The sequence below is a fragment of the Alternaria arborescens genome (assembly GCF_004154835.1).
Source record: "Alternaria arborescens strain FERA 675 chromosome Unknown contig_14, whole genome shotgun sequence".
Lineage (NCBI taxonomy): Eukaryota > Fungi > Ascomycota > Dothideomycetes > Pleosporales > Pleosporaceae > Alternaria > Alternaria arborescens.
Window position 1 is genome coordinate 540279 of NW_021167869.1, and position 19986 is coordinate 560264.

The 19986-nt window shown below is 51.9% G+C and overlaps 10 protein-coding genes across 10 annotated transcripts; 7 read left to right on the forward strand and 3 right to left on the reverse strand.

The window, feature by feature from the left end:
* Window positions 1-70: 70 nt before the first annotated feature.
* On the reverse strand, window positions 71-1136 carry AA0111_g6659 (hypothetical protein; the record flags this gene model as incomplete). Its single annotated transcript, XM_028652905.1, has 2 exons — window positions 71-1013; window positions 1075-1136. The coding sequence occupies 2 exons, from the start codon at window positions 1134-1136 to the stop codon at window positions 71-73; spliced, it is 1005 nt and encodes a 334-aa protein (XP_028505809.1).
* Window positions 1137-1777: 641 nt separating this feature from the next.
* On the forward strand, window positions 1778-3712 carry AA0111_g6660 (hypothetical protein; the record flags this gene model as incomplete). Its single annotated transcript, XM_028652907.1, has 3 exons — window positions 1778-1897; window positions 1959-2707; window positions 2758-3712. The coding sequence occupies 3 exons, from the start codon at window positions 1778-1780 to the stop codon at window positions 3710-3712; spliced, it is 1824 nt and encodes a 607-aa protein (XP_028505668.1).
* Window positions 3713-5147: 1435 nt separating this feature from the next.
* On the forward strand, window positions 5148-6228 carry AA0111_g6661 (hypothetical protein; the record flags this gene model as incomplete). Its single annotated transcript, XM_028652908.1, has 2 exons — window positions 5148-5175; window positions 5243-6228. 2 exons carry the CDS (start codon window positions 5148-5150, stop codon window positions 6226-6228), a joined length of 1014 nt encoding a protein of 337 aa, XP_028505669.1.
* A 418-nt stretch (window positions 6229-6646) lies between these two features.
* AA0111_g6662 (hypothetical protein) lies at window positions 6647-7394 on the reverse strand (the record flags this gene model as incomplete). Its single annotated transcript, XM_028652909.1, has 2 exons — window positions 6647-6816; window positions 6869-7394. The coding sequence occupies 2 exons, from the start codon at window positions 7392-7394 to the stop codon at window positions 6647-6649; spliced, it is 696 nt and encodes a 231-aa protein (XP_028505670.1).
* Window positions 7395-7654: 260 nt separating this feature from the next.
* AA0111_g6663 (hypothetical protein) lies at window positions 7655-8793 on the forward strand (the record flags this gene model as incomplete). The annotated part of the gene is made up of 7 exons (XM_028652910.1): window positions 7655-7665; window positions 7811-7884; window positions 7940-7947; window positions 8002-8133; window positions 8201-8262; window positions 8449-8614; window positions 8665-8793. 7 exons carry the CDS (start codon window positions 7655-7657, stop codon window positions 8791-8793), a joined length of 582 nt encoding a protein of 193 aa, XP_028505671.1.
* A 759-nt stretch (window positions 8794-9552) lies between these two features.
* On the forward strand, window positions 9553-10735 carry AA0111_g6664 (Aldo-keto reductase; the record flags this gene model as incomplete). Its single annotated transcript, XM_028652911.1, has 3 exons — window positions 9553-9763; window positions 9819-10339; window positions 10391-10735. The coding sequence occupies 3 exons, from the start codon at window positions 9553-9555 to the stop codon at window positions 10733-10735; spliced, it is 1077 nt and encodes a 358-aa protein (XP_028505664.1).
* Window positions 10736-11576: 841 nt separating this feature from the next.
* Window positions 11577-12417, forward strand: AA0111_g6665 (hypothetical protein; the record flags this gene model as incomplete). The annotated part of the gene is made up of 4 exons (XM_028652912.1): window positions 11577-11706; window positions 11779-11830; window positions 11954-12137; window positions 12250-12417. The coding sequence occupies 4 exons, from the start codon at window positions 11577-11579 to the stop codon at window positions 12415-12417; spliced, it is 534 nt and encodes a 177-aa protein (XP_028505665.1).
* A 919-nt stretch (window positions 12418-13336) lies between these two features.
* Window positions 13337-15157, forward strand: AA0111_g6666 (hypothetical protein; the record flags this gene model as incomplete). Its single annotated transcript, XM_028652913.1, has 1 exon — window positions 13337-15157. The coding sequence occupies one exon, from the start codon at window positions 13337-13339 to the stop codon at window positions 15155-15157; it is 1821 nt and encodes a 606-aa protein (XP_028505666.1).
* A 927-nt stretch (window positions 15158-16084) lies between these two features.
* On the reverse strand, window positions 16085-17633 carry AA0111_g6667 (mRNA cleavage and polyadenylation factor; the record flags this gene model as incomplete). The annotated part of the gene is made up of 2 exons (XM_028652914.1): window positions 16085-16647; window positions 16802-17633. The coding sequence occupies 2 exons, from the start codon at window positions 17631-17633 to the stop codon at window positions 16085-16087; spliced, it is 1395 nt and encodes a 464-aa protein (XP_028505667.1).
* A 548-nt stretch (window positions 17634-18181) lies between these two features.
* On the forward strand, window positions 18182-19878 carry AA0111_g6668 (Meiotically up-regulated 157 protein; the record flags this gene model as incomplete). Its single annotated transcript, XM_028652915.1, has 2 exons — window positions 18182-18348; window positions 18399-19878. The coding sequence occupies 2 exons, from the start codon at window positions 18182-18184 to the stop codon at window positions 19876-19878; spliced, it is 1647 nt and encodes a 548-aa protein (XP_028505672.1).
* Between the last annotated feature and the right edge of the window lie 108 nt (window positions 19879-19986).

Here is a 19986-nt window from a genome sequence, read left to right on the forward strand (position 1 = left end):
TCGAAGCTGTACTCACAGATATACTTCGTCTATACATTGCACTCCCACCAAATGAACTATTCATCTGCCCCTAGTCATGCTGCGCCTTGTCCAACAGCTCTTTCAATATCTTTGCCGTGCTCCTCATACCTTGCAGCGCATTCTCATCCGGCCCTTGCCCCGGTGTCCATGTCGCGTGCGCAAAGTCAATCATCTTGACTTCGGCCAATTTAGGCAGAGTCTCTTCATCGTCTTCATCCTCATCTTCCGGATGTGCAGATCGTAGCTTCTGCTTGGTATTTGCGTACTCGTCTACGTCACCCTCATATACCAGTAGTATGCTTGCGCTGTACATCCTGCTCTCTTTGCTTTCGAAAACCTCTTGGATGTCCTTGACCTCCCCCAGAAAGTAGGCAAGCACCTCCCTCGCCCGATCGAGCTCTGCTTCTGACTTTGCGCCAGGGAAGATGTAGTCTGTGAAGCCTTCACTCACGTTCTCAGCGCTGAATTTGCGTCCATACATCTTGTTGTACACCCAATATCCGCCTTCCTTGTCCGTTTCCACATACTTCTTCAAGTCTTCGGGGATGTCGGGTACATCACTACCCTTGTACGTGCGCATACCCGCTATCCTAAACCCTAGACTGCCGCTTGTGGTCTCCTTGCTTACGGCATCTAGACGCGCCCTTTTCTCCGGCTTCGCAGCCTCATCCCACAGCTGCGCGCCAAGCTTCAGATCCAGAACATTCGGTTTCTTGAACCCATGTGTAATATTCTCTAGCACGATGTGAAGATCTGTAGCGAGTTTCTTGCCATGCAAACGCTCAATTGTACCGTCGGCCGTTTGTATGGTGCCGCTTTCGACAGACTCGGTAGCGGCGGCTTGGTCGGCTGAGAGGGAGAGTTGGCCCATGAAGGTGGGGAGGTGACGCGCGAGGTCCGGGTGATCGGTGAGGGACTCGTAGAAGTTGATCTCTGCAAGGGTGCAGGGCTTTACTACTACACCACCAGACTCGTCGCTGAGGACACCATCGCTGGGTTGTGGTGTTAGTATGGGCGGGGAGGCTGACAGGCGGCAGGCAACAAGGCACTTACTGACCAGCAGCAGCACTGCCATATGCTTTCAGATTAGACGCGTCATATGCTTTGGTTGCCATGGTTTTCGGATTGTATAGCGAGTCTTGCTATGTTATGAACGTGTTCGTACGCGTGGTTGGTGTTCAGGTGGAAGATACATGGTATGCAGGCTGGAGGCCCCACGACATGTGTTTCAGGGTCCTTTGCGAGTCAGCCAATGCCGTCATCCAGGGTATCACGATTCGCGCTAATTAAGCACAATCCATTGGTTTTGTACGACTCCAAGGCTATGTCTTATGCCATCCAGGTTTTGTTCTTATTATTCCCCATTTAGAGGCCCATCATGAAAGTTACTGCAACAGATACCCATCGCTATGTGCCTCGACCGATTGTTCTTCATCGCCGCTAGCAAGAACCACCATCTCACCTTGACTTAGTCTTCAATGCGCAAATATCAAATTACTGGGCATGGACTCACCGTGAAAGCGCGTGAGAGTACGAGATACCCGAAATCGGAAGTTGCGACGGCCAGTCTTGGGTATTCGTGCGCTCTTACCTCAAGATGCAAACGCAGTTACCCACCATCTCGGAAGGCACTGTTTGTTGTCGCCCCACCACGGCATCAACTCTCTACACACGATCCTTGCCCATTGCACCCCTTCCTCCTCTCTAAGCACATCAATTCCATCTTTGCCAATACCCAGTGCAGAAAGCAGCAGATATGGCGACCGCGATCACAGCACCCATTGAGGATGCAGGACCTACCGATGAAGCCTCTAGCAACAGTACTGCTACCTCTGCCATTGAAGACCATCCAGATGGTGCTGAGATTCGTCGTCAAGTAAGTTCACCAGTCTCCGATCTCTTAGTCAGTCATGCGGCCACACTAATCTCCCTCCAAGGTGGAGTTCTACTTCTCCGACGAAAACCTTCCCACAGATAAACACCTACTACAGTGCTGTGGTGGACGCGAGAATCTACCCGTCTCGATCAGTCGCATTCGCAGTTTCCAGAGGATGCGCCAATACAAGCCCAAGACTCTCGTTACTGCAGCTCTCCGCTTGAGCGCCTTCCTGGAAGTGTCTGCTGACGGAAAGACCATCAAGCGTAAGGTACCTTTGACTGGAAAGAATATCCTCGATCCAGATTACTTCGATGCCGAAGATGACGACGATATTGCCTACGCCCCGGGTTCTCGAAAGGCGAAAGCGCAGCAGCCGGCTCAGTATCCAGGACCACTACTGCCACAAACAAAGGCAAAGTATCCCGAAGGGGTGTCTAAGAACATGCTCAAAGCTACTGGGTTCGAGAGGGCCTACATTGAGCCTGTTCTCACCCCTGTGGAAGCTGCCGAGGAAGAAGAGGTGTACGCTCTGACCAAACCGTTTGTCGAACGTATCGAGATCGCCATCCAGCGCTTCAAGCAAAAGCGTCGCATGCATGAAATGTATGCACATGTCTTCAACAAGCTCATGCGCTTTGGCGGAGTAGAGTCTGGTCCTCGCATGTATCAAGGGCTTTCCAAGCACGAGATGAATGAGATGGGTCCTGAGGAACTTGCAAGGGCTCTCGCTGTCCACAATGTACCCTGGGACCGCTCTAATGAGAACAAGTGGGTCGTAGATTTTGTAGCTCTCTGCAAAGCCTTCCTGTAGGTTCATCTTACCCTTTGCTCCACTGACACGATACTGACTGGAACAGATCATCTTGGTATCCCGCCCACTATGGCTATGCGTCGTATGCTATCAAGAATGCTTGCCAAGTTCCCCGTTCCTTCCTCGGGTATCTTCGCTTTCACCGTGTCTGTCCCGAATTCGATGACCAGCTTGCCACTGCACTTCAAATCTGCGATCAGGCTGAGCAGGAGCTTCCAAAAGTCAACTCTCTAGGTCTTGCCCTGCCCGGAGATTTCAACAAATCTGCTAGCGTCTTATTCGGTGGTGCCCAGGCCGGTATGTATACTGGTAACAAGTCCTGGGCGGAGGATCTGAAGAAGGAAGGCCTGGCGGTTGTGGAAATTGGTATCCGGGACGAAGAAGCCAGGATCAAGTTCGGCACTGGCATCGCTGTTCTGGGTTCGGAGGCGCAATATGACATGTTTGAGTCTGGGCAGCTAAAAGTTCTCGGCAAGGACACTGCCTACCTTGAGGTCACTGCCATCATTCTTCCCGACAGCGATACCAAGTCTGCATATGTAGTGCAGAGCGAGGCCTTCAAACATAAGCTTGGACAGCTTGGACCCCTCGGTAAGCTTTCCTGCAAGACCTGGCACACGGACGACTGCGACGACTACGATCTACCCAAGGATAAAACCAAGTACCCCAACGGTAAGCCACGGAAAGCTGGCAATGGCAAAGATTACGAGTTTTGGATCGAGGAGAGCATTCTTGAGGACTGCTTCGTGGGCCTGAAGATGGATGCCACTATCCTGCTCCTTTCTGGTGGTCTCACCATTCTCGACGACATCAAGGAGACTATGTGTAGCTTATACACTTGGATCCCAAACGAGCTGTGGATGGAGAGGAAGCCAAAGGAGGTGCGATGGTTGAAGAAGGGCTTGGGTCTTGACGAGGACGAGGACGAGGTTGAGATCCTTGGAGGGAACAAGGCGAGCGCGGATAAAGATGCTTCCGATGACGATTTCGACGACGAGTAGAAAAGTAGTCGAGGGACGAGCCGATGTGTTTTCGTGGCAGGACTTTGATGAAACAGTAGTCCAGAATGTCGTAGTCTGATCTCGTGTCGAGCCGCTTAGGACAATGGAAAATTGACAATGTTTTAGTTTGGGAAGTAAGATTTCAGAAAGGGAAAGTCACGATGTATTTCCAAACATGGTAAGATTTGCCGTGGACGCACGTATCTCAGGGTCAGCGAAAAACTGCAGGTTCAATGAGAACATACTAAGAAGCTACCTCAAACTCATTGCGCCCTCAGTGCGCGACAAGTTGCAACGATCGCGAAGGGGGGTGTCTTCTTCCGCTTGCGCGGGCTGCCGGGACGCGCCTGTACGCTATGTTTGACAAGCGCCTGCGCCACATTTCCACGCCTCAGTTTCATACCAGCGTCCTGCAGGCCATTGACAAGGATAACATCGCAAAGATTAACTAAAGCATACGGTGTCGAGGCCGAAATATCCGATAACAATATCGCGCAACGAAGCAATGCCACGGCTTATACCTGCGTCGGGGTGACTCTTGGCCGGCAACGACTAAACACCACGAAGACACTTGGGCGATATTTCAACACCACACTCAGTGCACGCCCTACGATACGGCAAGACGCGATACCCCGATATGCGGATACTTCGGCGAGCGAGCCTATTGCCAACATCTTGGCAGAGACACGTGCCATGGCTTTCGTTGGTTTGCCAAGGCCACGCCGCCGGATGATGTGCGTGGATTCGTGACGCGGTCCTCCCACAAGCAACCCAGAGAGTGAAAGAGGACAGTAGGCCTGCGTACTGTACTACACATGCCAGAGGCAGGTACGCGTATGGCGGGTAAATATTGGCTGCACAAACAGATCGCATGGTGCAGTGCACCGATTTACCCGTTCCTGTCTCGCATAAGAGACTGATCTGTCGCAAGTTACCCGGCTGTACCTAGCCAACACATGTGAGACGAGATGGGGGCGTGGGAGATGATGACAAGGAAAAGGGACGCGCAGCAAAGGTTGATTGCTACACGCGCGTGCGGAGTGGAAAGGGCAAGGGACTGCCAAGAGCCTTGAGTGCTCTTAGCAAGCGGAGAACGCAGGTGGGCTGCTGGGTAAAACGTGCGTTACCGCCGCCGGGCTTCTGATTTCTGGCTTCGCCTTTTCCCGCTGGATTCGTTTTCTGGCTATTCGACTATGCGCCTTTGCGACGAGGGTGCTGCTTTACAACGACGTTGTGGTGTTTGCTCCATTACTGCGACCAGGATATGAGCGACAAAGGTTCGGCATTGCGAAAGAGCGAAAACTATCACTACTGCGGGTTGTTGTGATCGACAAACGATTTTGGGTCGGAATTTAAAAAGAGGTGGACCAGAGCGGAGCGGAACATGTCTGCTAGGATGCAAGTTACGAGCGCCGCCTTGGAAGCGCGATCAATCATGGGGTTGCCGAATCGGGCTCAACATGGTATGTTCGTCTCCAGTTTTCGCGACTAGATAACATGGCACAACATGGCGGCTGACTTTCATGACAGCGCAAAACTTCCTGAATCCTTACATATATGACCCGTCTTACCCTCTCGCCATAACAGGGGCGATTCTCGTACTATTGGTCTCTGCATATTCTCTTTACCAGTACATCCGCCTCAAGGCGTATTTCTTCTGGGCAGCCATCATCGCCATTGTCATGCTCGACCTGGGGTTCATATGCCGTCTGGTATCTGCCTATGACGAGCACAAAGAGTCGCCCTTCCTTGCCTCCTGGCTCATGATCCTGCTCGCGCCCAGTTTCCTCGCTGCAGCGTGTTATACTGCATTCAGTCGTGTTGTGTGGTTTTCCTGCCCAACCTACGCACTCAACTTCAAGACGCTGTGGTGCTTTCCCAGATACATCACCGCCACTTTTGTGTCCTTTGACCTTTTCAGCTTTATCATTCAACTTGTGGGCGCGAGTCAAATCAGCCGGCAATACGACCAAGATACGCAAGGGAACCGTACTATCGCTTCGTCGGAACGGCAAGCACTACCTGGCAGGATTATCCTGATTTTGGGGCTGGTGCTGCAGGTGCTGTGTTTCCTCAGTTTCTCTATCATCAGTATGCGGTACTTTTACATTAGCCGGCACTGGGCTGCTCATGACTTGGGAGATCTGCACCTTTGGCGCAAGTTGGGATATACGATAAACCTCTCCTCGGTCTTGATCGCCTTACGAGCGCTCTACCGTACTATCGAGATACCCCATGATCGCAACTATGGGTTATTGTACCTGCAGAGCCACGAATGGTGCTTCTGGGTGTTTGACGCTGCTCCAGTACTCGCTGTACTAGTCGTGTTTGCTGTGTGGCATCCGGGTCGTTATCTACCCAGAAGCTATACGGGATGCAAGTTGGACAAGGGCAGGGCTGTCAAAGAGAAGGATGAGATCAGTTCGATGAATGGGGGTAACGGTGGACATGGCACCGAGTTGAGAAACTTCAAACCTGAGGATTTCCAATCTGGGAGGGCTGCGACGAACGTATAGAAATTTGACATGAGACGGAAAGGGTTACTGTTTATGATACCATTGCATTTAGCGGGATGGCGTTTTGAGGGTTCATCGGAATGATACCATGCTCAATGATACACCTGTATGCCTACTCCAATTAGATCTTTTGACCTGTGCTTCTTCGTAAACACTAGAGCTGTTCTTGTCAATCAACTCTTGTTCGCATCCCAGTGCTCCTTCCCATTAAAAACCTTCCTCAGTTACTGAGAACGTACGCGCAACAAGATGCAGTCTATGACGCACAGCCCTGCCTGGCTTGCTACCCGAGTCTCGAGCGGTGTTGCAGTTTCAGTCATCGTTGCCAGGGCCAGCTTTGAGATCCCTAGGATATCAGATGGAGTGCTTATACCCTCTAGAAAGGAGATGTTGGCCAGAAAGTATTGTGTGTTCTCCATCATATGTCAGGCTGATAGTGCATCCTGAACTTCTTGTTCGCACGATCAGCCGCTCTTGTCTGGAACTGCTCCGCGTTGAGTTCAAACACAAGTGGCTTCATGGGAGTCTTCCCATCTTGCTCAAGAAGCGGCACCTCAAACCGGAGGATCGTGTGCTCTTTGGGGACAGCTGAATTTGTCAGATACTTACCACTTACCTAAGTCTTGCTTGCTAGACTTACATTTCACAGAGTTGTTCTTGGTGATGATCTCGAATGTGAACCTTGTGTCACGAACGATGATACCCTCCAAGCCTACGCGACTTACACATCGACTTCGCACTACAGTCACGAGCGCCCCGTGCATGTCGGCAGTCGCAAGCAGTTGTCCACTCGAATTCGGCGTGACGAGGACACTCCGCGCGGTATCGCTCAGGCCTAGCACGTCCCTCATATAGCCAGCCCACAAGTTGTGCAACCCCTCATAGAGAGCGTAGTTTTGCTGCTCCTTGGGAATCTCGTTCAGGCAGAGTGCACGCTTTTTCGCAGCGGACAATGGACGAGGCTTGTTCTTGCTGCGCTTCCGAGCAGTCTGTTTGATCTCGTTAAGGGTCCGACGGCGGACCGCGCGTGCAGAGGGTGTAGGCGAGGTTGCGCGAATGTGAAGGGGCCGCTTCAGCACGCGCTCGTGATAATGCGATTCTGCGGTCGAGGGGGAGAAGGCGCGGTGCAGCAGGGTTTGGGCGATGTGTGTGTCTCCGTGTGCCATTCTGGCCGTAGACTTGTCGCGACGAATTATTTCCAAGTCTTGCAAGTCTCACTGGAAACTACGATGGCTAAAATCGCAGCTCCTCGGAATGCATGAAGTTGGTGTTCTTGCCATGACGAGGAACACGGCGGCGCTAGCGCGCACAAAAGCGGGCTAGACCGGTGGCTCGGCTATCGTTTTGTTCCGCTGCCTCCCACACAATTTCGAACAATTCGACCTCAGCTTCTCGACAACACCGCTAACCCGCAGCAACCGTCAAGATGAAGTACATGTACGTTTATCCCCGAGCACACGACTGTCAAACCGCCGCATCGCACGATTTTCCCGCTTCCGACCGGTCAATGGGCGCCTCGATAGCAGATTCCACCACGAGCAAACATCAGAATCCAGGACTTTTGCTGACAAGTGCGAAACAGCCACTCTGAGGAAGAGCTCGCCATCCCCGAGGGCGTCAAGGTCGCCATCAAGAACAGGAACGTTCTTGTTGAGGGTGAGTGCGCACGATAGAAGACGCATAAGGAATCCAACACTGACATCTCCAACAGGTCCCCGAGTAAGCCAATCGCGATAGCCTCGACCACCTCGAACCGATTCTTACACTCTACAGGGCAAGCTCACAAAGTCTCTCGGCCACTTGGCGGTCAGCTTCACGCACCCCAAGAAGAATGTCATCAAGATCGAGCTCCACCACGGCTCCCGCAAGAGCGTCGCTACTCTCCGAACTGTCCGCACCCTGATTGTACGTCGCGCGCATCCTCGAATTCCCGCACTGGTAAACATGGGAGGACTGGGCTGACTGGGAATAGAACAACTTGATCATCGGTGTCACCAAGGGATACAAGTACAAGATGCGCTACGTATATGCCCAGTATGTTACACCAGCCGCACATCCCTCCCGAACCCGTCGCAGAGCATATCCCATCCGACGCTGCTCTCCAGGCTCTCCAACCAATCAACGCAGGACTCCTGGTTGAGATGCTGGGAGCACTAGGATGGATATGCTTATGCTGAGCGTCAGGCGCACATTGCTGGATATGACTAACATCACACCCAGTTTCCCCATCAACGTCAACCTGGAGAAGAACAAGGAGACCGACTGCTGGGAGGTGGAGATCCGAAACTTCATCGGCGAGAAGCTCGTACGAAGGGTTGTCATGAGGCCCGGTGTTGAGGTTGAGGCGTCGAAGAACCAGAAGGATCAGCTCGAGCTGTCCGGAAACGTAAGAACTGCGGTGCAACAACCAATTCAACCAATGCTAACATCATCCAGTCGCTCGAGGACGTCTCCCAAGGTGCCGCCGACATTCAGCAAATCTGCAAGGTCCGCAACAAGGATATCCGAAAGTTCTTGGACGGTCTGTACGTGTCGGAGCGCGGCAACATCGTCGAGGACGCGTAAACGGTTCTGGGGAGTACGGGTTTCTTTACGGGCAATGAGCATCTATGAACTTCTCTGCATCATATGCGGTTGGCGCCTGGGGGTCTAAGATCAAAAACGATGTTCAAACAATACCACCATGACTTGATGGAATCGCGCCGGCACATTCACGATGAAGTGTGAGGTGATGAGAAGTCAATAAGATCAGTACTTGCCAAGAGACATGAACGATCTGAACTTCAACACCACGGCGAGCTTTGGCTTATCATGCACTTGGTGACGAATCAAATCTGTGCTGAATGCTCATCTCAGAACCCCTAGCCTCTTTCTAGTGCTTTGCCTGTGCAAACAACATGCCCCACATTTTGAACTCGGGATGGGTGTGATGACCGTTGTAACCACCCTTTGATATACACGTACCGACAAGCACATCCTTCCTTCTTTTGGCAGCTGGACAGTCCGCGGATGTGATATTTACACATGACGTACACGGCGGCACGTCGTGCCTGAACCCCGCATCGTAGCTCGTTGCAGTATCTACCACCGGGATAATGATGAAGCTATCGCCGCAAAGCCCGACCTTGACGGCTATGTACTCGATTGGGAAGTATGTGGTGCAGACACGGAGAAAATGCCGTCGTTGCAGAGTATATGAAGTGCGTGCCGCCTTACAATGTGGTGGTTCATTCACGCCTCTCTGTTGCTCGCCCCACCACAGCCTTGCGAAACCCAAGTACCCCACTAAACACCAATCCGCAAGCGATCCACTGATTTGCGACCATGCCGGATAAGCTCGATGTGCAGGGTCTCCTCCAGGAGTCCAAGGCTGAATACAAACGCCTAGGAAAGAGTGGCCTGAAGGTCTCAGTACCTATCCTGGGTGCCATGAGCATTGGTTCCTCTAAATGGCAGCCCTGGGTCATTGAAGAAGAAGAGTCGCTACCGCTACTGAAAGCTGCGTACGATCGCGGTCTTACGACTTGGGATACCGGTATGTCCGATAGGCTGTCCGCCCGTTTGCCGTAGTTCACTGATATCTTGCAAAGCCAATGTCTATTCCAATGGCGTCTCCGAAGAGCTCGTTGGCAAAGCAATCAAGAAGTACGACTTGCCCCGTGAGAAGCTCGTCATCCTCACGAAGTGCTTTGGTTACGTTGGCGAAGATCCAGGTCTACGTACGATCCAGTATGGCACGGAGCTGCCTCAGTTGAAAGACTACGTGAATCAAGGTGGTCTGTCACGGCAAGCAATCTTCAACGCCGTCAATGCATCGCTCAAGCGTCTCGATCTGGAGTATATCGATCTTCTACAAATCCATCGCTACGATCCAAATACACCTCTCGAGGAAACCATGGAGGCACTACACGATCTGGTCAAGAGTGGAAAAGTCAGGTACATCGGTGCCAGCTCCATGTGGGCAGTCCAGTTTGCGCAAATGCAGTTTACTGCTGAAAAGAATGGTTGGACCAAATTCGTCAGCATGCAGAACCATTACAACCTGCTATATCGCGAGGAAGAGCGTGAGATGAATCGATTCTGCAATGACACTGGCGTTGGTCTTATTCCGGTATGCTACCATTTTCGAGCATCAAGTCGTCCCTTCACTAACAGCCGATAGTGGGCACCACTATGCCGTGGCCATCTCGCTCGCCCTCCCTCGGCATTCGGCTCGACCACTCGTTCAGAGGGGGAACAGAAGGCTGGCAATCAGACCTCTGGTAACAACGAGCGTGACAAGAAGATCATCGGCCGTGTCGAAGAGATTGCAAAGAAGCATGACTGGAAGATGAGCCATGTTGCGCTAGCATGGATCAACAAGCGTGTTGCGAGTCCCATCATCGGTTTCTCGAGTGTAGACAGGATGGATGAGGCACTTGCAGCAAGGGGCAAGGAGTTGACTGAGGAAGAGGAGAAGTACCTCGAAGAGCTTTACGAGCCCGTCAGGATTGTTGGACATTCATAGACAAGTCACGCGATGAGCTCTGAACGAGTACACGCAAGTGACTAGCAAGACAGTGATGCGCACTATTACACGAGATTTTGAGCTATTTCGACCTTCCATGTTGCTTTTTCAAGTTGACTCATTTTAGAGTTGAATATTCGGCTGCATGCGCCTCATGTACGCAGCCTCACATGGTCTTGCGAGGGGCGGATAGTCCAGTCGGATGTTGACATGTACCTCCGCGTGGACCATGAGCCCTTGCAGTAATCAAGTGGACCTCTGATACACTCGGTCCGCGTTAGGGCCCGAAGCTGAGATGATACGCGTCGATGCGCGCTTTGTCAATGTCGCCGAGCGCAATGACGTCGGTCACGCGATCTATCTCACCACCGTACCTGATCTTCCGGAACAGCCGCACAACGAAAGCAGATAGCTGGAGTAGGCGAAGTGTGAAGAAGGAGGCTCAATTGCTAGCTTTCAAAGTATATCTTGTGCTGTGAGCCAATGCTACCTGGTGTACACGCACGCTTCGTCCGTTGGCGTTTGTTCCTTCCCCGCATTCTGGGCGATGCTCCCCTTCCCCGCATTGGCTCGACCATTCACGTCTCACGCCGGTTCGATTGGACCACAATGTGGTGATCGATCAAGTGACCGTCTCCTGTGCCTGCCGGCGACAGACTGAGCCCCTCATAAGCTGCGCCCTCCCTCCCTTCTTGCTCTTCCTCACAGCCTCCACTGTGCTTCAGACTCTCACCCCTTATCCATAGCTCTAAGCAATTCCCATACAGCTTCCCAAGCTCTTTCATCATCTACAACTCTTCCCAATCTCCCAGTAGCTCAGCTGCAACTGCATATCACCACAATGGCCGCAGAGACAGAAAACACGCTTCAGAAGGTCGACTCTTTGACTGATCACCAAGATGGCGCCGCTAAGAAGGGCCACCGCAGAGTCAGCTCCATGGCTGCTGATGTCTACCGGATCGAGGATCTAGGTGAGTGCTCCTGTGACCATGGCCCAGATGAGGGGTCGTGCGTGAGGGGCAGGCGAGCTGACAAAAGCACAGAAAAGGAAGGCAAGAAGATTGAGATCGCAATCGAAACCCAGAAGCTGAATTGGTAAGTGAATCTTCCTGTTTCGTTAATGCGAACCATCCGACAACAACGCCCAGCATCTCATCGTCATCCGGATGGCCCCGGTCAGCCCCGATACCTTACATCGTACTAACAAAATACCTCTAGGAAGCTGAACAAGTCACCATCCACTGTCGAAGACCCATCAGTCTTGAAAATGCCACTCACCGAGCCCAAGCTCAAGTCCATCGCCCTGCACTTCCCGCTAGGCCTAGAAGTCACCGCGCGAAACATGAAAGGTGTCACCATCAAGGATGCACTAGATGCCATCCACAAGCAGTTCAAGAAGCGCGTAAGTATCCCCATCCATTGCATCTTACCATCCAGCATCGTTGCCGATCCTCTCATACCCCGCACCATCTAGGGTTATCGTGTGTGGAAGCATAGCTGACCCCCTCCTGTAGGCAGACGACGAGTTCGAAAAGCCGTACCTCATGGGCTTCGAGTGGGACCCAGAAGAGTGCTACACCCGCTTTATCGTCCACCAGTCGGCCGTCCCGACGGTAAAGAACGATTTCGGCTCAAGCAAGAAGAAGAAGAAGAACAAGGCTGAGGGCGAGGAGGGTTCCTAAATGAACGACTCGCCCCCTTCCCTGACTTCGACTTCTACACACAGCCTCAGTCATACTTCTGTGCTTCGGCAACGGTATGTGCGGGGTATGGATATGCACTCGGGTGCTGGTCAATCTTCATATCGATATGGGAAGAGCGAGCGCGTCTGCTGTGATGGCATGGCTGGTATACTGTATGCCTGCATTGGCAGACGGTGTACTTGCTGTGGCTATCGAGTGGTGGACATGCGTCGTGGAACCGTTCGCGGGATGCTTGCTGGAAAGGCAGTACCTGCTCATGTATGCTCTCGGGCACTCTTAGGGTTGCTGGAAAGCACCCGGCATAATGAGAAGACCTGACTATCGTGAATGATCCTCTTGAATCTTGCTATGGTGTTGTTGTGAAGCTTTTGACGTTGGCTGGGGACCCACCCCACTACGGGCAGCTCTCCACCACGCTGCCTGTAAGCGAAGGCACGTTGCGGGTTCCCGCGGATTGAAATGACTTCCTCCATGGCCCATAAACCGCGTCTGGCTCATGAAGTGGTTCAAATGGTTGTCGCTTCTGTAAAGACAGCACGCGCAACGCGCAAAGTTGTCTATAGTGCCCGCTCAGCTGCACTCGAATCGGAGAGCAGGTAGCCTTGCATTGGTAGCGCTGCAAGCGCTGGCGTTTCACTACCCTTAGCATAAACCTTTGTCTTCCGACACCGTACTTTGAGCATCATCAAAACCCATTTCTCTTCCTTATACATCGCATGTACATTTCTGTATACAATTTCAAAGCTCTGCATACTTGGTACAGATTCAAGTTTCATGCGCACAACCTAGAAGACCACACCAACCTTACCTAGCGTCACAAGAGGCCAAAAACATCAAGATCCGCCTGCATATGCTATCTTGTGATAGCCATCTATCAAGCTAGAAAGACATCGATGCGATGTTCGCAAACCTCCAGATACGACCTGCACCTGCCAAGACCCGACGCCGCAAGCCTAGCTTATCCATCCGCGCTGGCGTTACAAAGCGCAGGGTTTCAACTGTGTCAGCCGTGAGTGCTAGCAATGTGCCCTCGATGAGCTTCATGGAGGGGTTGTTTGGCGATGAGTTTCCTGAAGCTTTTGGGAGCGGGGCTCGGAACAAGAAGACCATCACAGACTTGCCGGCAGAGCTACTCGAAATCGTATGCGAACATATCTCTAAGCTCGACATCAAGCGATTGCGGCTCGTGAGCAAGCATTTCGCGTCCAGCGTGTATCTACGCATAGATCGCATCTACGTCTCGCCTAATCGAGCTAACCTGGACTATCTACATCAGATTCTGGCCCATCCTACATACCCTGGTCGTGTGCGCGAGATTGTTTGGGACGATGCTTTGCTCAAAGAGTATTCGACGTTGGAAGGATTCCGTGCCGCAATCATCGCCGACGAAAGAGAGACTACCAGAGCCATTGAACGTCGACTTGAGGAAGCCATGGAGATCTATGGTGATAGTGATCCCGATTACCGACCATTAGAAATGGAAGACTTACTTCAGGATGGTCGATTGACTGAGGCTGCGAAGGAAATCCTTCTGCGATACGATGATCAGTTCTCAAGAGATGTTCTTGCTAGGAATGCCACAATGATGAGCATTGAAGACAGCTACGCGTTATATCAGGAACTGTATCGCCAGGAACAAGAGCTTGTGGAACAGCAAATCGATGCGATGGCACTGCATCAAGCCCTGAATGGCTTTCCAAATGTGAGAAGAATGACGCTAACGACTGACACTTGGCCCGCATGGAATGTCGTGCCTCGATACAATACCCCCTATCATCGTTCGTTACCTCTAGGTTTCCGCAAACCAGCTGTCTGGCCATGGCTTCGGTCCGACCAGGAGTCAGAGGATATGTTTGCTCAGTGGCACCCTAGTGCTGCCAACCCGCCCAAGAACGCAAAGCCCTTGCCAGCGGAACACAGGAACTACGGCGTTGTGGTGTCTGCTATACTCGCCATGCCAGATCCGCACATCGAAGAGTTCATAGTCGAATCTGAACACCAAGCAAGGTCCTATTACCACTGCTTCCTCACCGAAACTTCACAAAATTATCGACTTACGAAACAAATATTCCAGCGGACACGCTTGAAGCGCCTAAAAATGATTTTCACTCCTCCAAATGACTATCTTATGAGTCCAGAAGGCTTGAACAGTCTCAAGTCTCTACTGGTAGAACTACAGTACCTCGAATATCTCGATCTTGGCTTCAACGACAGTAGATCAGGCCGGTCTTGGCGCTTCTTTCTACGATTCAATCCCATCCCTGAGGCTATGAGATCGCGCTTGCGGTGTCTCACCCTGCGGAATGTGAAACTGTCAGAGGAGGACCTCAGAGACATGTTTACCACATCGCCAAACTTACAGAGCGTAACATTACATGATTGTTTTCAGCGGATGCGTCCAGGATGTGATTGGCCGTGGCTCTTTGAGCAACTACGAGATTATTACCACGGCGAAGTCAATGTTAGCAAGCCAAGCTTTACAGTTCTGGCACCCCTGTCTCGTCAATACTCACAGCTTGTCAATGAGGAGGTGGACGACTTTTTGTATGGCGATGGAACCGCCGAATGTCCGTTTGTAACTTCGCCACCAAGACCAGGGGCTAACGCTCTTAAACCACATATGGGATGGAAAGTTTGGGATAGGGACGAAAGCGTCAGAGAACGAATGACTGAGGTAGCTGAAAGGGAGGAGATGCAAGAACGCGATGACGAGACGTAATGGGAAGGTTGGAACTTGAAACATGTCAAGCGTAGCCTAGAAAGCGAAAAACAGTTGCCACACCAAGGTTCGCCACAAGGTTCGAGTATCTCTACATACTCATGGCGTTTTTGCAAGAGCTATCTACACCTATGAACCTAATACTCGAACGCTCGCAAAGATACGCACACACATATGATGAGATTATGGGCTCCCATCGTGTCGGTTTAGATTTGGTCTGCTGATACGTCTGGTCCAAACTCTGTGAGCCGTATTCATCGCACGTCTATTGGAGGAGACTTCTAGGATATTGCCGCGAACGGAACGTGGAAAGCGGTGGTAGAGAGACGAAAGGAGATGACAATATGGAGTGGAATGGGGTGGCAGGATTAGGGTTTCCGTGATCCAACAACGATTAAGAGAACCTAAGAGGTAGAAGTTGAAGGACCTGCTGCCAGACGGTGGCCAGCTCATTCAGTATAGACGTCAGGTTTCTACCAGTCAATCCGATTAGACGTGTATTTACGCACATAATACGGTGGGGTAGCACGAAGAAGCTCGGTTTCACATATTGTACCAATCTACTTGTTATATGGCATGAAGCTATGCGCATGAGTCAAAGTAACAGATCCAGTAGACAAGCGATAATGTATATGTCTAGGGTAGAATTTTAGTGTTCAGGGTACGTACCTTCAAGGTCGTTACAAAAGTCGGACACAATGTAAGAGAGGACATCATTCATAGTACTACAGAGACACATTTAGAAAGGGTAGATAAGCTTGCCTTCTGCACAGATCTCTTCAAAGATTTTCACAACTTGAACCTTATGTTGTAGCCTCCTACCTCCACCACTATTCCAATCCTCTTGAAGGCCTTCAGTGCCAATGCATCCTCCTTCAATGTCCTCACTGCTTCTTTTTCATACTGTCCAATCCATGTTAGAAACGTCTAGTTAACTAGACCCTCGACAGTTTCTGGCCATTTGCCTAAGATCATGGCGTTCCCTGGTGTCGCTCCTGGTAGTGGGCTGAGGAGCTTGACCTTCTTTTTCGCCTCATCCACGTCGGCGACATAGATATATCCCCTGATACTGCTGTCACGGATGACAGCCTGTGGATCATTGGGACTAGCTGTAGTGATGGCCAGTAGTTGATTTTGCATTGCCTCGGACGGTGTAACCTTTTCGAAGATTTGTCGCTCGACAGTCATGCCGTATTCGTCAACCCCACCGTTCACGTCTCCTTCGATGACGCGGAAGATGTTGAGGTCGGCAGCATCGGCCATCTGGCTACTAGGGGCAAGTGTCTCGTCGCCTTTGCCGAAGAAGTACTCTTTGATTTGGGCGTGGCGGAGTGCTTCCATGTATTCTTCACTTCGATCTACACAACCGCCGGACTTGTCGAGACGGATTACGAAGACGGTCTCGGAAGGATCGCTGCCGGTTCGGGCTGAGAACTTTCGGGAGAGGTCGGAGTAGAGGCGTTCGGAGCCGAGGGTTATGAGGACGTTGACTGGAGTGGTGTTAGTCGCATGATCTTCCTGTGCTGGTACATACAACTGATTGCCTATCTTCCAGGACGTTGGATTCCGGAATCTGTGTACTTGTAGGCATGGGCAATGCTGGAGGGGAGAAGGCAGAAGTAGTATTCAAGACATCACACGTACTAGAGAACTCAGAAACAATATGTTCTATGTTGTCGTAGACGCCATTCCTCCCTTGGCTGATGGCGCCTGAGCTATCAATGATGAAGCCAGCCTGCTTGCTGAGCTTGTCTTCCTCCAATCTACTTGTGACAGCAAGTGCCATGCGCGTTACCAACGGCTTGAACACCTTGCCCTCCTCCGGGTCTTTAAGACCGTAGTGATATACCAGCGGCATCTTCACCGGAATAGGGCTGGGCCCCGAGATTGGACTGCTCCCCCAGCCTTCTTCAATGTCTACGATGGACGAGTATACAGCTGCTGAGAAGGAACCGGGCACACTGAGCATACCCTGGCGCGGATCCAGGTTTATGACCATTGGCTGCCTGCTAGTCTTGACAGCATAGGACGTGAGGGTTTTGACGAGTGATGTCTTGCCCGAGTTCTCCGGCCCTACGACAAGCACTCTTGGGCCCATCTCGACACTGCCGCTGGCGATGCTCCTGTCGCGCAAGTTTTCTAGGGCGAAATGTAGGTTTGCACAACTCATCATGGGTGTCTCTTCAGCGATATAGTCCGACTCAACCTCTCCGCCGATGTCGAGCTTGCAGCCGTGCCATGTGAAGATGGCGCCCTTTGTGCCCTGGAAGGTGTATGTGGTGGAGGGTGCCAGCTCGGTACCAAAGAACTCTGCAGTGCCCGACTGCAACTTGACCGTGAGTGTTCGGGAGAAGGATACTTCGAAGCGGTATTCGGTGTTGGCGGCGAGCTCCTGCGTTCGTGTGGCCGTCGAAGTAGGGCCATTTTGCGTCTCGGCAGGCTGCGAGGAAAGGTTGAGGCCTGGCAGAGAGATCATGTTGGATACGGCAATGTAGAGAAAGCTGACGCGGTGTTACTCGAACGCGACAGAAGGTGAGAATCCTGTATTTTAGGCAGACTTGGGTTCCGTCGACTCGCGCGACTTCAACGTGATGGTGTATCGCGTACCTAAAATTATAAAAGTCAGTGAGGCAAGTCAGTTGATAGTTTTCGAGTGGAGAAGTCGCGCCGCAGTCGCAGCGCCATCGCATCGAGGAAGCGTGCTGGAGCTGGAGCTCGGGCCTTGCGGACTTAACACGAGCTTATTGGCGGAGGTGCTGGGGGATGCTTTCCCCATGGATGCCACGCTATCAGTCCCAGAGTCGCCAATCTAAATTGCAATTGAACCTCGACGTCCTTCCATCTATCTTTCCACGACACGGAGCTCGAGTCGTGCCAAGTCATGTGCAACATTCCCGGCTGAGAGCCTTTCCATTTGCGCCACATCTACATTAGTCTTCCGCGATTCTCGACAACGATTACACATCTGGGCTTTGTCGGATTCGCAAGAGCTCGGCGTAACACTCTAGACTCTTTCCATAGACGATGAAGTCTCCACTAGCATCCTTGTCCTTGGGGGCTCTGTTTACCTTGCCATCGGCCTTCGCTGGACTGAATAATGTCGGAGAGCAAGAGCCTCTAAGACCCCCCATCGACCCGCTCAAGTACAAGGCTGCATGTCCCGACTACAAGAACTATGCGATGCGACCACAGTACGTGAACCCCATATATGAGAAACAACACACGCTGATTCATGCGACAGCCCACCGTATAGCGCAGGTCCTATGGAACTACCCTTCCAACGGCCATCCAAGTACTGCCGAACCTTCGAATCGCCTCTCGTCGAGAAGGTCATCGATGACATGAATGAAAAGATAGTCGACAAGGACCTTGCTCGTCTGTTCGAAAATGCCTTCCCCAACACATTGGACACAACGGTACGCTGGCACGTTGACGGGACTGTCAAGCACAAGTCCTCGAGACGAAGCTGGGACCCAGCAGCGTGGAAGGGTGCGCAAAGCTTCATTGTCACAGGAGATATCAACGCCGAGTGGTTGCGCGACTCTACGAACCAACTAGCGCAGTATCAGCTACTGGCCAAGAAAGACAAGGACATACACCAGCTCATTTTGGGAGCCATCAATACACAGGCAGAGTACGTGATTGGCTCACCCTACTGCAATGCCTTCCAGCCCCCTCCCCCGAGTGGGCTGAAACCGACCTTCCAAGGCGATGGCGACAACGTACATCCAAACTACGAACAGTCGTTCGTCTTCGAATGCAAGTACGAACTCGATTCGCTTGCGCATTTCCTCTCCTTGTCCAATCAATTCCACAACCACGCCGACTCCACAGAATTCATCAACGGCCGCTGGCTGCTCGCTCTTGACACTTTGCTCAACGTGCTCCAGCAGCAGTCGAAGCCTACCTTCAACGAGGAGACAGGCGCATACCAAGGCAACGAATATACATGGCAGCGCCAAACCAACATCGGTACCGAAACACTCAGCTTAAGCGGTCTCGGCAACCCGCTCAATGGCGGTACAGGGCTCGTCCGCTCTGCTTTTCGTCCCAGCGACGACGCCACAATCCTTGGCTTCTTCATTCCCGCCAATGCCATGATCGCCGTGGAACTACTGCGCACAGCTGCCATTCTCAAGAAAGCAGGAAAGAAACACATTGCAGCAGAAGTGCAGACTTGGGGCGAGAGAATCCAGAAAGGTGTATGGGAACACGGCGTCGTGACGCACAAGAAGTATGGCGAGGTTTTTGCCTTTGAAGTCGACGGCTACGGGTCTTCCATCTTGATGGACGATGCCAACCTGCCCTCTCTACTCGCTCTACCTCTCCTCGGCTTCACGGATGCAGACAATAAAATCTACAAAAACACCCGTAAGATGATACTCGAAAAGAACGGCAACCCATATTACCTCACCGGTTCCGACTTTGCGGGTATTGGCGGCCCTCACGTTGGTGTACGAAATGCTTGGCCTATGGCTGTCCTTGTGCAAGCCATGACCTCAGACGACGACGAAGAGATCATGACATGCCTTGCTGCGGTCAAGAATGTGAGTAGCTTGGGTCTGGTGCATGAGAGCGTAAATGTGCAGTCTGGGAAGTCGTATACACGCAGTTGGTTTGCATGGGCGAATTCGGTCTTTGCGCAGACCGTGTTGGATTTGGCGCAAAGGAAGCCACATTTGCTCTTTGGTAAAGGGGTGGAGGCGTACACTGTTGGTTGAAGTGGTTTCAAAGGATGACATCAGTCGCTGTCTCATCAACCTGCTTCTCATCATCGAAGTGTTGTAAAAGGGCAGCCTGCGAGATATTCGGCGGGCGATGCAAAACGA